We start from the raw sequence: 16368 nt of genomic DNA on the forward strand, positions 1-16368 counted from the left end.
GTAGTTAACAAAACGTCAACGTCATCGAGATCACCGTTTCGCCAACCCATCCGCATCTCTTTTCGTTCATCTTGAGAGCCATAATATTGTACAACTTTCAAACCAGGCGACCATCTTTCTAACTCGTCCATCCAATTTTCTGTATCAAGAAAGATATTTATAAAGATCTGTGGACGGAGCAAATATAAAAACATGATACATTACCCATAGTTGAACTGGGAACAACAATTAGATGAGGTCCATCTTTCTCATCAAGAAGACCAGCTTCCTTCAGATATGTTAAAAATGCTATCACTTGTATCGTTTTCCCCAAACCCATTTCATCGGCTAATATACCATTTACATTCTGTGCGTGCATAACAGCAAGCCAGTTTAGGCCAACCAATTGATACGGAGCTAATGTCAAATTGGGTGATAATGCTTTTGGCTGGTGTGTTATAGTCGATGCACCAGCAGCAACAGCTTTTTCCATGTTGGTAGATAAGCGAAGGCATTTTTTCATAAGAAGTTCTACCACGTGACGTGTAGATAGTAATACCTTTTTGCACATATTAGAAACAAAATTGTTTAATTATTGTATTAAGAATTAAACATAATTGTATATATTTTGTTATCAGAATTATCCAAATCTTTTAAGTTTAATGAAAATCAATCAATTCTAATATTTTTAATAGAAAATAAATATCATTAATGATATATGTTAATTTTATCACATTTACCTGAGCTGCATTAAGTAATTCTGTATCTAAGTATTTTATATTTTGAAATTTATTCACTAAGTCTCGCCAATCTTCAAATGGCCGTGCCTTTATAATGGCCATGGCTCTCTTTTGAGAACATTGGGACATAAGAAGCAACTCCGAAAGTAGAGCAGTCTGCATAAATTCTAGAACTGCCTTTTTATCACCTGTGAGCTCATTAGATATCTCTATATCAGAATCTTCATCACTGTAAAATAATAATACATTTATATCGCAGTGATATATTTAATTTAATGCAAATCATAAAATTATGTACCTGTTGAATACTTTGTCTTTATAATCGTGCTCATCTGAATCAACATCTACCTCTTCATCTACATTTAATTTTCTTCTTTTCTTTTTGCTAGTTTTTGCAGACTGCTTCAAGCCCCTTTTTCTATTATTTTTAAGTGTCTCTTCCGCCTCCTCAACATTCCAATTAGTACTTTTAAGTACTTCCTGTATATGCTGGAAAATAATTCATAAGTTTTATTATTTAGTAAGTAATAAATTTAGGACAATACGTTTGCTAGTTAACTAGCTATTAAGTAGCTATATTTTGAATATTAAAGATAATTAACAAAAAAATTTATTTATGTTTAAGAATACAAAAGGCTCAAATAGATTACAAATCAAATAAAGACAGTAGTCCTATAAGCGCTACAATATTACTAGAATATTATACAAATATTATTAAAAATTAAAATATTCAAAAAATATATTTTTTAAATATTATAAGAATATTGTATTAATGTTTATATAATAAGAAATGTTGTTTTAATATTTATATGTTAATATTTAAATAATATTGTAGTGCTTATAGGGAATAAGTTAGCAGTCAAATTAGGTTTCAGTTTAAAGATTATATTAATAAATATTCTAAATATGCAAACATAAATAATAAAAAATCTTTAATTGTAAATATTCTTACACATGTTTCCATAGAATTTAAATTTCCACTTGTGATCTCCATGTAAATTCAATAACTCACCAAGGTATACAAATGACTTCAATAATAGCTCATCAGAACTTATATTTATACTTTTTATATCATTAAAATTTACCGACTGTATTGTTTATATGTTCAATTAACATTGAAAGAAATACCTAACTAAAGATCGAATTTCGACGATGTAAATATATAAAATAAATGTTTTTTTTCCACTCGAGACAGTTGACGAGCACGTGGTTACGCGCGAGACGAACAGACTAGTGCTCTTTGCTCTTTGTCAAGCGCATTCACGAATATATCATCTATCCTTCTTCCTCAAGTTCATCTAACGCCATCTAATAGGCTTGTTTTCTATTCCTGCACTAGACTGCACTGGAACGTTCCATCTTGCTTTCACTAACTTTCAAATATATCTATTTCATTTTAAGTACACACTAATTCAGGGAGTTCAGGAACAGAAAACAAACGGAATGCAAGCTCTGTCACTTACTGTTTAATACGATTTTTGTTTGGTTCATCTGGGTTCATCTTCGTTAATCTAACGTATGCGCCTAAAGCTGAGTGACAAAATATCTTTATTTTAGGCATTCAATTGTAATTTCATGTGGTCAGTATTGTTCATTAGTGTTTTCCGAATTGCGTGCACGTTTGTACAAGTTTGCCCATTTTGTACAAGATACACAACTTCTGTATTAATTAAGGTAAAGTTAATCTTAGGTGATAGCTGTACCAATACATTTTTAACTTTTTATTCGATTTTCTTGTAAAATATATCCATTCTTACTTCCTTTTTTTATACATATTTAAATTCTATACAAGGATGTTGTGGTTCTGTAAAATCAATTTGAAGATTGGTTATCATTTTATGTCAATAATTCGTACCACTTTAACATCCTCTTAATATTGTTTTTATATTTAACACTAAAGATGATCTGATGAAGATTGAAGCATTTGTATACTTTGACTGATATTCATAATTGGTTCTCATATTTAACATTAAATTGTTTACTATAAGATGTCATCAATTAATCAACTGTGTTAGCATCTTAAGACATCACTCAAGATGGTCTTGAAATAAAATTCAAAATAAGATTTGATTATGAATGTCAGTCCTGGAATATTTGTGTTTATATAATTTTTAGAATTGAAACTTAACTTGGCTTACATCATGTCTTGACCTATAGCATATTATTGTTCTTATTCGTTTATAAATTATTTTTGTGTGGTTGAGAAAAAAATTTCTAGAAAATATCAAGGAGATATTTCTAGAAAATATCTAAGGGTTATTTAAAAGATGACTAACAAAGATTTTGTGGAAGACTATTAAATTTCTAAAAGATATTTATAGACATTGGAAAGGCATTTAAAAAATATTTTAGTACATGAGATGTCTTGTAAATTTTAACACCTTTAAGACATTTCCAGATACCTGAATGATATCTTAAAATATATAAAATATCTTTTAGATTGAAAAGATTGTTTTCTAAACTGTTTGAAAAGACACAAGATATTTTTAGAACCCCGATGGAAATATTTTACTGAAACTGTAATGAATAACATTAAAATATTACTGAATCATATGAAATCTCTTTTTTTATCTCTATGGGTCAATTGACCCATTTTCAGTATCATGTCATTAAGATTTTAATAAGAAGTGAATACATGGCGTTAAGTTTATGAAGAATTCAGTAAAATTCAATTTAAAAATCAATGAATGTAATTTAAAGAAATAAATTTCATGAAATTATCTTGCAGAATTTATAAAAGTACAGAATTATATACAAGAGGATTAGAATAAAAATATTCCAAGTGTTAAAATTATATAGAAATAAATGATTATAAATACACTTTAAATATTTTAAAAATCTTAAATATTGTAAAGATAAATATTTGTATTACAATTAATTTACAAATATTTAATTAGAAAAACTAACAATTTAATAATATTTATTTTTTTAATATTTCATTGCTTTTCTAATATTTTCAGTAGAAAAATTTTCATTGTTCTTAAGATTCAAAGTACTTTAGTGTGTTCAGTGTTCATAATGAATATGTTACATATTTTATATTTTGTATTACTTTTCTTTCCTTTTCAGAGTTTTTAATAATTATTTTTAAAATTCAATTTAATACATTTGAGGGTTCAATTTTTGTTAACAAATCTATAAGAATACATTACATTTCTATCATTTTAAATAATTATCTTCAGAATTCATAGTATTTCGCTATTATAAGTATAATTTAGACTGAAATATATTCAATAATATTTCAATAATTTTCATTACTCGTTTCAACAATTTGAGAGTTATTTTTAATGATTTCAGTGATCTATCCACCAGGGAAATCGGAAGGGTTCTCTTGCTGTTTATGTAGGTTTCTACTTAAGAAATCTGAAAATACTTACTGTTACATCATTTTGTGGATACAAAGTTGTCAGGTACTTTAACTTATTCTCTTTACCTTTGGCGTTACAGTCCGAGCTTGTTTTAGCTGGACTACCAATATCACTGTCACTATCCTCAATGCGATTTACGGGTTTACGGCGCCCTTGTATGTCGGAACTTACCAAGTTACTGTCCTCGTCCGCTAAAATTATAGAAAAAAATGTTATACATGAGGCCATTTATTTATAATTTTATCTCCTTTTGCTCGAGACAGTAGATAAGACGTCAGGTTAGATTAATAAGCGATATTAAAAATTAAATGTCATTTACTATATTAAAAGTGTATAAATTTGGAGCTAATGAATTTGACAAATTACTCCAAGATGCACACGCACAAATGTGCAAAGAGAATTGTTTGAAAATCGAAATTGATCTCTCAAAATGTTAAATTGTATTAAAGTAGGACGTGTATTTGTCAGGAGTATGCACGCCAATTACTTGCGTGCATCGATTAACGGGACAATGGTAGTAAAAAGATACGCGGAGTTCTTACACAGGTTCATGATCTTCGGTTGTTTTTTTTGAAAGCGGAATTGCCGCAGGAGGCTGGAGCTACTCGTGTCCGTTTTGGGCGAGTTCGATTCGGACATCGCGTCAATCGTGCGAGGGACGCTGGCAGGAATGCATTTTTCCGGCGGAACTTTCGGTATCGTCTGCCAGGTGCATTCGGTGCGGCTCGCCGAGAGCGTCGGGGGATTACGTAGAAACACGTATAATGTAGATCAGACTGCGACGCGTTCGTCGGAATGATATTTATGCCTGATTTCCACGCGGAAATTCTTCAGACTTCCCGATAATGTTCCGAAAAAGTATCACAGTGTCGGTAATCTAATCGGAGAAGGATATGCTTAAAATATGATAAATAAGAAAAATTTGTATCGATACAACAGAAAGCGAGACCAAAATAGATTTTATTTAATTATTATAATTATATTAATTTAATTATTTTTTTATTTTATTAATAATTTTATCAATTTAATTCAGGCATTTAGACGTTCACGAAGTTTATGTAACTTAATTTATGATAATGTAACTATATATCAAATACAATGAAAATTAACATTGTGTGACAATTGTAAAATATATTTAAAAAAGGGAATAGTTTTAGACAGACTATTCCTGAATAATTGAAATCGATGCAATAAAGAAAAGCGAAATTATAATCAGCGATTAATGCGATTGACAAAATTACAAAGCATTATTTTTAAATGATACCAGGGCCGTAAGCTTCAAAAGTACGTCTAGATTATTCGCGTATTGTTCACGTTATGTTTACACGAATCTTTCTCATGTAGATAAATATAATACAAGCAATGGAAATTATGATAAATTGGATAAAAAAGTAATTATAAAATTGTTAATATATCTGACTTTAATATTGATAAAATAAAAATCTGTAATAATATACATTATTGCGCATATTATCATATAATTTATTATATAATATACATTGAATATATAATAAAATATATAAATATAATATATAATGAATATAATAAATATATATGTAAAAATAAAAGTTAATTTTCATTATTTTTGATGAAATTTGAATCTTCTACGATCTCTTATTATTATTATTATTATTTACATAAATGACATGTAAAACAGTTCACATATATTATATACACGTAGATTATTTATATCTTACACATATAAATGCCCTGATTTATATTTTTTTATTAAGATATAGGTTTATTAATATAGTGAATTTTTAAAATTTTGTCTTTTCTCTTTTTTAATTTTTAAAAATTTTATCTTACTAAATTTTATCTTACTCATCAACTAATCACAGAACCATGACTAGTTGATGACATCATATTAACTTCTTAAGACATTACTTAAGTCATTTTAAAATAAGAATCGACTATGAATATCAGCTTTAGATAGAATTATTATTATTTTTTTTAACACTCAGAAAAAAAGATTAGATGAGAGACAAATTATATAGTTAGAAATTTTGTTTTAAGCAATTCTACCTATTAAACTAATCGCTAAAATCAAGTTTAGTCAGAATCGCTCTTAAATTAATCGGAGCCTCGATCGTGATCGCCCTGAAGGAAGACGCTCCTATCCATTAATGACGTTTTTCTTGGCGACTGCCACCTGATCCGATTGGCCAGCTGATCGCGCCACGCGCGCTCACGCGACATGCCGTTCTCGAGGGCGCGTGATTCAGGGCCGGCATTCGCGTATACTATACTTGCGCCGTCCGTCGTCTGCTCCTTCCGTTTATTTGCGTCCGTCGTTTTTTGCTATACACCGAGCGTACCATTATGTTCGACGGCGGATAAGTGCATCGCGCGGCGTAACAAGGAAAGCAAGAATAATGTTGTTATACACATTGATCGGCGGCTACATGCTGACCTCGATGATACTGTTCAAGTATCCCACCCTGCTGCACAAGAAGAAGAAGGTGAAGTTTTTGTGTCAACACATCAGTCATCGGGGTGGTGAGTCGTCAGCCTTGTCCCTCCCTTTGTTTACCATCCGCGAATGTTCGCGGGTGTGAATCTTATTAATCCTCTCCTTGCGTGTGTGAATCTTTTTAGGTGCCGGAGAAAGCTATGAAAACACGATGTGCGCGTTCAAACGGTTAGTGAAAAAGTACTGTTTACTTAAGATTCCCTCGCCCAAGATGCAAAAAATACATTGTCACCTGTGCTAATCGCTGCAAAATTTAATCATCATATAAATTGTCGAATAAAATACATGCGGTTTTACATGTGATTTTATTTTAAATATTTACTTAAAAGTAGTATTATAGAGTAAAGTTAATGTTTTGTTATATGTTAATTTTTATGATCTTATTTTGACACTGACTTTTACATGTTTTAAATTCTCGTAAAATATTAATTTTTTTATTATACAATACATAAACATTTGTATGGTATATATACTTGTATAAGAAAATAACAAAAGTAATTTATTTGAGCTCTTTCATATTTTTGAGTAATACTTCAGAATTTTAAGCTATTATTTATTTGTGCACAAATAAGAAAAGAAGACCAAGCTATATTTATGCTATATTTATATAAAAGTTTGTAAATAATGAAAAAATCAGGAGACACTTGAACTTCTCTAATAATAAAATCTAATATATTTAAATCAAAGTTCTCATCCATGTTACATATATTGACTATTTCATTGGAGCAAAATATCCTCTTGACTATTTTATTATTTATCTGATCATATCTGCTTATAATTTCTTCTGCTTGATATTTATGACTACAAGTAAACTTATCTGAAATTAACAGATAGACTTACTGAAATTGTGCTATTATTCTAATGAAGCACTCAAGTAAAATCAATATCTTACAATTACAGAGCAGTAGCTATTGGAACACAAATGTTGGAATTAGATTGTCATCTTACGAAAGATGGCGAAGTAGTAGTTTCTCATGATCACAATCTTTTACGCAGTACGGGCATAGATAAAAATATTTCTGAATTGGAATACAAGGATTTACCGCTTTTAAAACAACGTTTACCAATTGATTTTGATCCAGGTATTGCTATCTACTATTTTAAGAAAAGACTATATTTATGAACAGAATTATTTAATAACTGTAGTTGAACAGATGTGGAGTATATTGGTTCAGCGAAAGAAGAGGATCGACGATTTGCATTGTTACGAGAAGTTTTTGAAGCATTCCCCAATATCCCTATTAACATTGACATTAAGATCAATAATGATCGGCTTATATCCAAAGTTTCTGATCTTATAAAAGAATACAATAGAGAGGAGTATACAGTTTGGGGAAATTTTAGTGATGAAGTCACACAGAAGTGTTACAAAATGGTATGTCAAGAAGTGTATCTAGTAAGCCTCTATAAAGATCAAATTAATACATTTTGAAAAAAGATTTTGTAGAATTATACTCCATAAAAAAATGTAGCATAATAATTTTTAAATTTTTGTTTTGATTAAAATTTTAGTACCATTATAGAAGTTGATATTTTTAATTTGAAATATGAGGCCGTATATAATCCTTATGTTTTTACATAGAAAATGTCTTTCAGAAACACTGGCTATAACTTTGCTACTTTATAAATTATGTGATCAACAATTAACATTGCCACAATTTATGCAAATAAGCAATTTAGCAGATAACCAAAGTTCATAAATCTCATGTATTTGATTATTACTTCTTACATAGATCAAACGTCCCAGAAACGTGAAAATGAAGAAAGATATTTTTTATTGATATTTTTTCAATAGAAATATGTTTTAAATAATTTTAAATAATTACAGTTTGGTTCTAGCCTTTCTCTTTTAGTAAAATAAAGGAAAAAAGCTTGATAACATTTTTTCTAATTAAAATAACTAACACTCCATTGGTTTATAAATCATTTTTATGTAGAATACAAAATTATGTTGGAATACAAAATTATTGTATGGTAACATAAAATATTTTACTTAAACTATTTGCAGATGTATAAGAAAAATGACTTACAAAATAAAAATAAGTTTGTTGATTTTAATAGGAAAATTATCGAATATTCCTCGTTTCCTTCTCTTTCTCTCTCTCTCTCTCTCTCTCTGCTTGAGAGGATCTGATTCTAGAGCGCTCAATAAACGATGATATCATCATCATCTCTCCCTTCTCCTCTATACTTCATTGAAGGTAACAGAATGGAATCTAGCACAATTTACAACCTGTTAAAATTTGTTCCACTAAAAGTATCAAAAACGTTTAATTTATACAACAGGCTTGGCATGAATTGAACCAATTTTCAACTAGTGCTATTCTTCTTATCATACCTGCACACAGTTTGAGTATCAATTGGCATTTGGAATGCGCGCGGAGTAACGAGATAAGAGAAAAGTATTAAGATGAAAATTGACTGAAATGTACAATTTGTGCTGAACTCATAAAAAGTAGAATACAATTACATAGAACTTTAATGAATTAAATAGTGAATTTTAATTGTTTGTAGAAGACAAATAGTAGTTTATTTGCAGAGGTTGTGACAATATTAATTTTTATGTGATCAATATTAAATAAACTATAAAATAGAAATTACAATCAATTTTGTCAAAAGCTATTTTTTATAAAAAAAAGTTTGTCTTTATGGATTGTTAATTTTTATACATTTTTAATAATTTTAATTTTGTAGAATCCAAATGTAAACTTGCTGTTTTCAATGCAACGTGTGACGATGTTAATACTTCTTATGTATACTGGCTTGTTACCATTTGTACCATTAAAGGAAACGCATCTTGAAATTTTCTTGCCTTCAATTTATTTGCGGTAATATAAATGAAATATTTTGTCTCTGTAATTACAATGGAATTACTAAAAAAAATTCTCTTGTATTTTGATTTTAGACGAAAAGGTGGTCCGAGTCCAACATTTTTACCACTGGAAAAGTTGGTAGTACGTACGATTAACGTACTATTAATGAGACCGTGTTTATTTAATCACTTAAGAGCACGAGGCATACATGTAAGTATACACAATTACAATTGACATTAGTATTTAAGTATGATTAATTATATTTTTATATAATACCACTGGCTTACTTGTATATATAGGTTTACTTTTGGGTTTTGAATAAAGATGAAGAATTTAAAAGAGCATTTGATCTGGGAGCAACTGGTGTAATGACAGATTATCCAACAAGATTAAAATTATTTTTAAAAAAACATACAATAGAATGAAGTACATGATAGATTTCCAAAGATTACACATCATATAACAAACTGTTGAAAAACTTCGCGGATCTGTTTATATCTGTGGGGAAATATCTGCCATGATGAGCCAGAAAATATTTAAGCTATACAGTATAAAAAGTAGTATATTTTTTATAAGCAAAGCAAAAATATTTGCTTATGTTCTGTGTATAAATGCCAATTTGAACGAATTTTGCCACAATTGCGTCAGCCCGTACAAATCGATTCATTAGTGAAATTACGTATACAATGTACAATGCGCTCGCATACGATAATTTTATTGTTACATTGTAGTCATGTGGGTATCATGGAATAAGATTGCTCTGGCCTCGTAAATCTTTATCCGCTTTTTTTTCATCTTTTGCTTTATCAAAAGACATATCTAGAAGCTTTTTTGCCTTTTAATTTTGTTGTGATTAGTTTTGAAGCACAAGCACAATATCCTAATTGAATCAGTATTGACAGTTACCTTACGTAGCATAGGCTACCAAGTGATATCTGTGCAATTAGTGGTTTGTTTTAATAGCCCAATTTTTATACGTATATAATTGTAACGCGCACTTCTATGTAATTTGCTTAGAATCTATGGTCTCAGACTCCATATTATTATTATCTTTATTTACGGGATAGGCATATTTTACCTCCATATGATAAAGAAAAAACGAATATTCTCTATCATTCATTTTTCTTCTAACGATTTTTTTTATAATAGTCTTCCACACTTCGATTTATTGTAAGAAAACAATTTGCACACATTGTAAAAAGAGCATGCATGCATATCCCAATTTTTGGTACAAAATATTGATTACTATATCTCTCTGGGGCCAGCGTTAACTTAGCCCGGCATTTCAATGCTTTGAATAATATATAGGTTGCGTTCGCTTTGGCGCTCACAACGCTTGTAAGCATTATTGTGCATCCTTGTTTAATATTTGATAAATAAGAAAGATAAAATAAAATGCTTAAAGTGCTGTAAGTGCATAAAAGCAAACGCAGTCTATGTCTAATCTATGGTGCATTTGTTAAATAAGTTTTAATCTTCATAATTTCATGAAGAGACGACATTTTATGTGAGAAGAGAAAAATCGAGCTACGCAGATCGTGATATGTCCTTAGTATATATGGGTGTGATATAAGGAAATCCTTTTTCATAAAAAAATGAATGTGATAAAAGTCTGTGTCTCAGTCTCGTAATATTGAGCATCTCTGAAATCGAATGAAATTCTATCAGGACTAATTTTATTGAATAAAAAAATACATTTATGTATTTGTGCAAATATTGAATTTGACGAGTATGATATTTATACTATATTTATGAGATAGTCACAGCATAATAACCAGTATTAACGTCGTATAATAACTTAATATATGTAGGATATACTTCACAGGAGTAATCATTCTTCAACGCTGCGCATCTCCATCCCTGAAGCATATCCTACATATTAAGTTATGTCATGTTTTTGCATACAGGGCATTTTACAATTAATATAACTCACAATTGTCTATGGATATCTATATGTTGAATATATGTACTTTTTTAATCTTTTAAATGTAGAAATACATCGTACACCCTAAATAAACGAATATTATGTTAATGACATATTTAACTGCAGCTCACATTTATAAAAAGTGTAACGATAACATCTTTTCTAACTTATTGTATGTATATTATATCTAATTTATATATTTAGGCTGTTTTTATATATATAAAAGATCTGTGTGTACATGTGCGATTATATATGTATACAATATACATATTCAGATAAAAAGATAACAATATAAAATTACGAGACGTGGAGATATCAATATAAAATATTTATGGTTATAAAAAATAAGAAAGATTATACATTGTATGCTGTTTTACGAAATACGGTTATAAAATGCATGTGATGTATGTTATCTTTATTTCATATGTTTATAATCTCAATTTACCAAAATCATTATTAGAATTTTTAATGACAATTATATATTTACAAATGTAGTATTTTGATGTATTTCAGTAGCATAAATATTCTTTTATTTATGCTATAAAGAAATATGTAAATTATTTATTGTATGGAACAAGTTCTCTTGTTTCATTTAAATAACAATGATGAAAAAAAAGAAATGACTTATATGAACTAAGTGTTTACTTGATATTTGTTAAATTTACAAATTTATATAAGTATATGTATGTTTCAGAGAGAGAAATTATGTATGTTTAAGTAGATTGTCTGTTTGACTGTAAGTGTACTTCAGGAGGGAAGGATTAAATAAATAACATACCAAATTTTGTTAAGATTACTTGCTTCTATTAAATAATCAAAGTATAATGTATAATTAATATATTGAAAATGTTTTACAATGAATGTTAAGTATAGAAAAATAAATGCAACTATGTACAAATTCATGTACCTTTGTATTTAAATTAACTTTTGTGTATTTATAAAGCTCAAAGTTTATAATATAAGTTTTCATTCTATGTGATAAATAATTGTTCCTTTTTACCCATACAAAAATAATATATAAATGTCATATGGTAAAAAACATATAATTAGTTCATGTTCTTAACTTTCACCCTTTTCTTCATTTTTTGAACTTTTAAGATTTATTTCTTTATGAAAAAGAAAAAATGTAAGTTACAAACAAAATAAATTTACATCAGATCTATAAAGAGAGTATGTTTAAAAATATCAATATTTGTACTTTGTTACAGTATCATTATCTTTTTGTTATACATATAACAATTTTACATTTTATTTCTCTATTTTATTATTTGATTGTTATATTAAAAAATATTTTCCAAAGTAAAAAATATATATGTGATATACACATATTTGGAAGAATATAAAATTTACAGATGTTTTAACTATATACTATGAGAATTAATATTTTTTATCTATTTAATATATATTTACTGATGTGTGATGTTTTAATGTGATATATGAATATGTAAAAAATGTATAAATAATGTGTATATAAGAGAGTATATATAAAACAGATGACCAATATATCATATCAGAAAATAAATGCATATAGAATGTTTTGTGTCTATCTTGTATAAAAAAGATATATATAGTATATCAAAAGCATTATATCTATTATTTATAACTAGAAGTGCATTTTATATATATATATATATATATGTATATGTAAAATTATTTATCAATATTTATATTAGACCAATATCTAATTAATATTAAATTCATTATCTAAAATTTAGTAGACACAATCAAATCGTCTAACCGAGAATTTGAAGACCCAAATAAAATTTCAATTTTTAATTATTTTGCCTCATTTGGACACGTACAAAAATAAAGTGAAAAACGTCGATTCAAACAATTAAAATCATTCTGGAATGTTGGAAGAGGTACCAGAATTTTTTCAAATTTTTTAAAGCCCAAAAATCCTTTCAAAAACGTTATTAAGCATCAGTGACCTGATTGGGCTAAGAAAGCAGAGAAAAAAACAGCCGGTTATATTACATTAATATTATGCAAACACTTAAGATTGGAGGTCAAATGTTTCTTGTCACAGAATATTGGTCATTAGGAAAGATCGACTGTACATAATATTAAGTACGTAATGTTACGCATGTATAATTTTACGTAATATTACGTTAGTAACATTTATCAGCCGATCAGGCAAGCATTTTTTGGTTTTAGATGATTTTTTTATACTTATTCTAACAAAATTTTTCTAATTTATATTTAGTCGACTCATCTTTTAATTACTAAGAATTTGTAGCTGTCATAATTTCCTATATTCATTTCTATTAACACATTCCGTGGATCATCGATGATTCACTCTTTCTATTCAAACGTTTTATATTTTGTAATCATAAAAAAAACGTAATTATAAAATAATTATGCATGGATATATCACATATAAATATGTATCACATATTCATGTCTTATACATTGTGATGTATCATATATATTGTGATACGATATTAATAGATTAGGCCTTTTTCTTTGTGATAATTTTTGTAGTTTTTATAACTATTATGAAATACATCTTATCTGACAAATATAAATACAACTGTAAAAAATCAAAACTCATGCAAGGTTGGATTAAGTTTAAAATTGATGTGGCACGAAATGTATTAATGAATATCAAATATAAAAATCTTGTATCTAAAAGTTACAGAGATACCCTTTTTATTGGATTCTCTCCCTGGTTCTCCCCTGAGGAGAATAGTGCTGTCTATCGTTGTGACGATATAGCACAGGTTTCCCATTCCTTTCTATCAGTCTTCTTATATTATTCTATCAATTTTCTTAATAAACTTGTAGACTAGTCTAATTCTTGTATTTAACAGCATATTTCGAGTCTACTTCTTTAATGACTCCTCTTTCCACATTTGCTATCTAATTAACCTAACTGATACCCTCATTTATGTAGATTCTTTCGACGTATTCGTTTCGTGCTGCTCATCATGCTTGCATTTGTGATATACATAACTCTGTGACTCTTCCTCATTATCCGTTATCGTTCGATACATAAACACCTTGCCTTTGCAATAGAAGCAATGTCTGTCCGATGGATGTGAGTCATCAAAGTGCTTCCTTATGGCAAGCCCATTTGCTGGGATATCTCGATTGCAGTCGTTACAACGGACATGCGTTTGCCGAAATCTCTCGTGGACCGAATCTGTAACTACGCGACCCTCGCATTCATTCTGGACTCCGATGTCCTCGTTGTTCAGCGTATCTTGCATATCAGCTGACATCTTGCATGTACAATCAAAATTGCTTGATCAACAAAATGTTCTGCAAAGGACTTCTATCCGCAATATTTAAAATTTATTGCACTTGCTGAAAAATTTAGAGAAATAAATGTTTTAGAGAGAGAAAGAAAGAACACTTCTCGTCTTCTCGACAATAAGAAATGTTGTAAATTTAAGTTATTGACGCATTCTTAATTAGACGTTTTAGAGATTTTGAACTCTTTCTGTACGATTAAATAACTTTACCAATTTTCTTCGATAAATTTGCTTCATAAATTTCCAATTTTAAATTCTTTTCCTCCGTTTATTTCCACACGGAGCACAAAAATATTGCGTTAAGGTTAGGAACCGTATGCAAGATAATCCAAACAATAATAGCAAGTCACGCAAGGTATTGTTACTGCAGCTTCAGTGTACCTGCAATCGTCATTTTTTTCTTCTAATCAATTTCATCATTTTACATATATATACGTATATTTGTTAAGATACCTTTGCAATCCGCGCGACAATCGTACCATATCCCATCTACTTTTCCTCGGGTCAGGTTAGATCTGACCTCCGCTCGTACTCTCCGATTGTACTATCGTAATTCACGAAAGGATAAATGCAATTTCATTTCGCAATTATTCTCAATCGAGTTTTGTGAATGGGTAAAAGAAGCACAAATCCAAATACAAATAACTACATATATTTTATTAAAATAGAGAAAAGGGGAGGAGAGGGGGGAGGATTACAGAAGTCTTTGGACGAAGTGTGCAATCTATATGGGCTTGATCTTGAAATGCAGTCCTATCAAGGAGAACACCAAGCATTTGAGGTCTTGCACAAGATAGTAGAAACATCGCAGTCCCTCCGGGTCACGCGATTGGTTCACGTCTAGAAGGGAGCCGGTCTTGGAGGTGGTGAACGATATGTGTTCGTCGCCGATGACGATCTCCAGTTCCTGGCGACCAACGCGATCCGGCGGCGGCCAAAGCGAGTCGTCTTCCTGCATGATCTCAGAGTCCTGAATAATGCGCTTAAGCTCCTCCATCACGCACTGGTGCACGTACGCTTCCTTGCGTATCATCGTGTCGTTCTTGTAATTGGAATTGTTGGCGTAGCGTAGCTTGCCATCCGGCCGGAATTCAAATTCCAGGAACTCGTGCCCGAACTTGCCCTTGTGGCCGACGTAGTAGCGTATGTAAAAGTCCGCCGACATCCTCGCTGCTCACTATCGTTCAACAATTACGATCAGTTGCGATAAAATTGGATAAAATGTCAAACTGTTCAAGTTTGGTGCGAGAGGTATTTCTGTTTCTAATGGTGATCGTTGACGGCGTCCGCCATTAGCAAACATTAAGCGGTTTTTCCATGTGGCGAATTTGACAAGCCACGCAATACTTTTAGTACCGGTTTCGATGTATCGACTGAAACGCGATTGGCTATAATTTTACAGCTGAATTTGTGCGTTTTTTATCTTTCTCTTTTTTCTCTTCTTTTCCATTTTTTAAAGCTAGATGGATATATTTTGACGTCGGAGAAAGAAAGATCGAGAAACCTGGAGTGCAGAGAATGCATATAAAACACAGATATCTATACTAAAGATATCTGTGATATAAAACAAACAATTTCAATCAGGGTCGTATGTACCTACGGGAATGCCAGAGGATGCCCGGTACCCTCTAAACAGAACAAATAACGACTAATGTACCTTTACACAATGTTTCGCTTTTTTAATGTTAAAAGTTCATTATTTTATTTGTATGCATAAATGCAATGAAAGACGTTTTTTTGTTTATACATAGATACAATACATTATTATTTTGTTTTTGTAATTTTTATATTAATATATTTTATTTTTTAGTTTT

The 16368-nt window shown here is 29.6% G+C and overlaps 4 protein-coding genes across 4 annotated transcripts; 1 reads left to right on the top strand and 3 right to left on the bottom strand.

The window, feature by feature from the left end:
• Nucleotides 1-8: 8 nt before the first annotated feature.
• Nucleotides 9-4948, bottom strand: LOC120359847 (SWI/SNF-related matrix-associated actin-dependent regulator of chromatin subfamily A containing DEAD/H box 1 homolog; the record flags this gene model as incomplete). The annotated part of the gene is made up of 6 exons (XM_039459232.1): nucleotides 4630-4948; nucleotides 4097-4278; nucleotides 1018-1208; nucleotides 720-948; nucleotides 205-538; nucleotides 9-139 (listed from the first exon to the last, which is right to left on the bottom strand). Coding segments are annotated over exons 1-6 (1164 nt in total), but the record flags the coding sequence as incomplete, so codon positions are not given.
• Nucleotides 4949-6313: 1365 nt separating this feature from the next.
• LOC105202101 (lysophospholipase D GDPD1) lies at nucleotides 6314-12280 on the top strand. The gene is made up of 7 exons (XM_026139006.2): nucleotides 6314-6586; nucleotides 6686-6728; nucleotides 7461-7642; nucleotides 7715-7935; nucleotides 9255-9388; nucleotides 9466-9583; nucleotides 9673-12280. Exons 1-7 carry the CDS (start codon nucleotides 6463-6465, stop codon nucleotides 9796-9798), a joined length of 948 nt encoding a protein of 315 aa, XP_025994791.1. The 5' UTR covers nucleotides 6314-6462; the 3' UTR covers nucleotides 9799-12280.
• A 252-nt stretch (nucleotides 12281-12532) lies between these two features.
• On the bottom strand, nucleotides 12533-15117 carry LOC120359848. Its single transcript, XM_039459236.1, has 2 exons — nucleotides 15008-15117; nucleotides 12533-14935 (listed from the first exon to the last, which is right to left on the bottom strand). The coding sequence occupies exon 2, from the start codon at nucleotides 14519-14521 to the stop codon at nucleotides 14186-14188; it is 336 nt and encodes a 111-aa protein (XP_039315170.1). The 5' UTR covers nucleotides 14522-14935; nucleotides 15008-15117; the 3' UTR covers nucleotides 12533-14185.
• A 73-nt stretch (nucleotides 15118-15190) lies between these two features.
• On the bottom strand, nucleotides 15191-15871 carry LOC105202103 (protein mago nashi homolog). The gene has a single exon (XM_011170490.3). It carries the CDS (start codon nucleotides 15717-15719, stop codon nucleotides 15279-15281), a length of 441 nt encoding a protein of 146 aa, XP_011168792.1. The 5' UTR covers nucleotides 15720-15871; the 3' UTR covers nucleotides 15191-15278.
• Between the last annotated feature and the right edge of the window lie 497 nt (nucleotides 15872-16368).

This window comes from Solenopsis invicta, unplaced genomic scaffold, assembly GCF_016802725.1.
Source record: "Solenopsis invicta isolate M01_SB unplaced genomic scaffold, UNIL_Sinv_3.0 scaffold_106, whole genome shotgun sequence".
NCBI classification, from domain to species: Eukaryota; Metazoa; Arthropoda; class Insecta; order Hymenoptera; family Formicidae; genus Solenopsis; species Solenopsis invicta.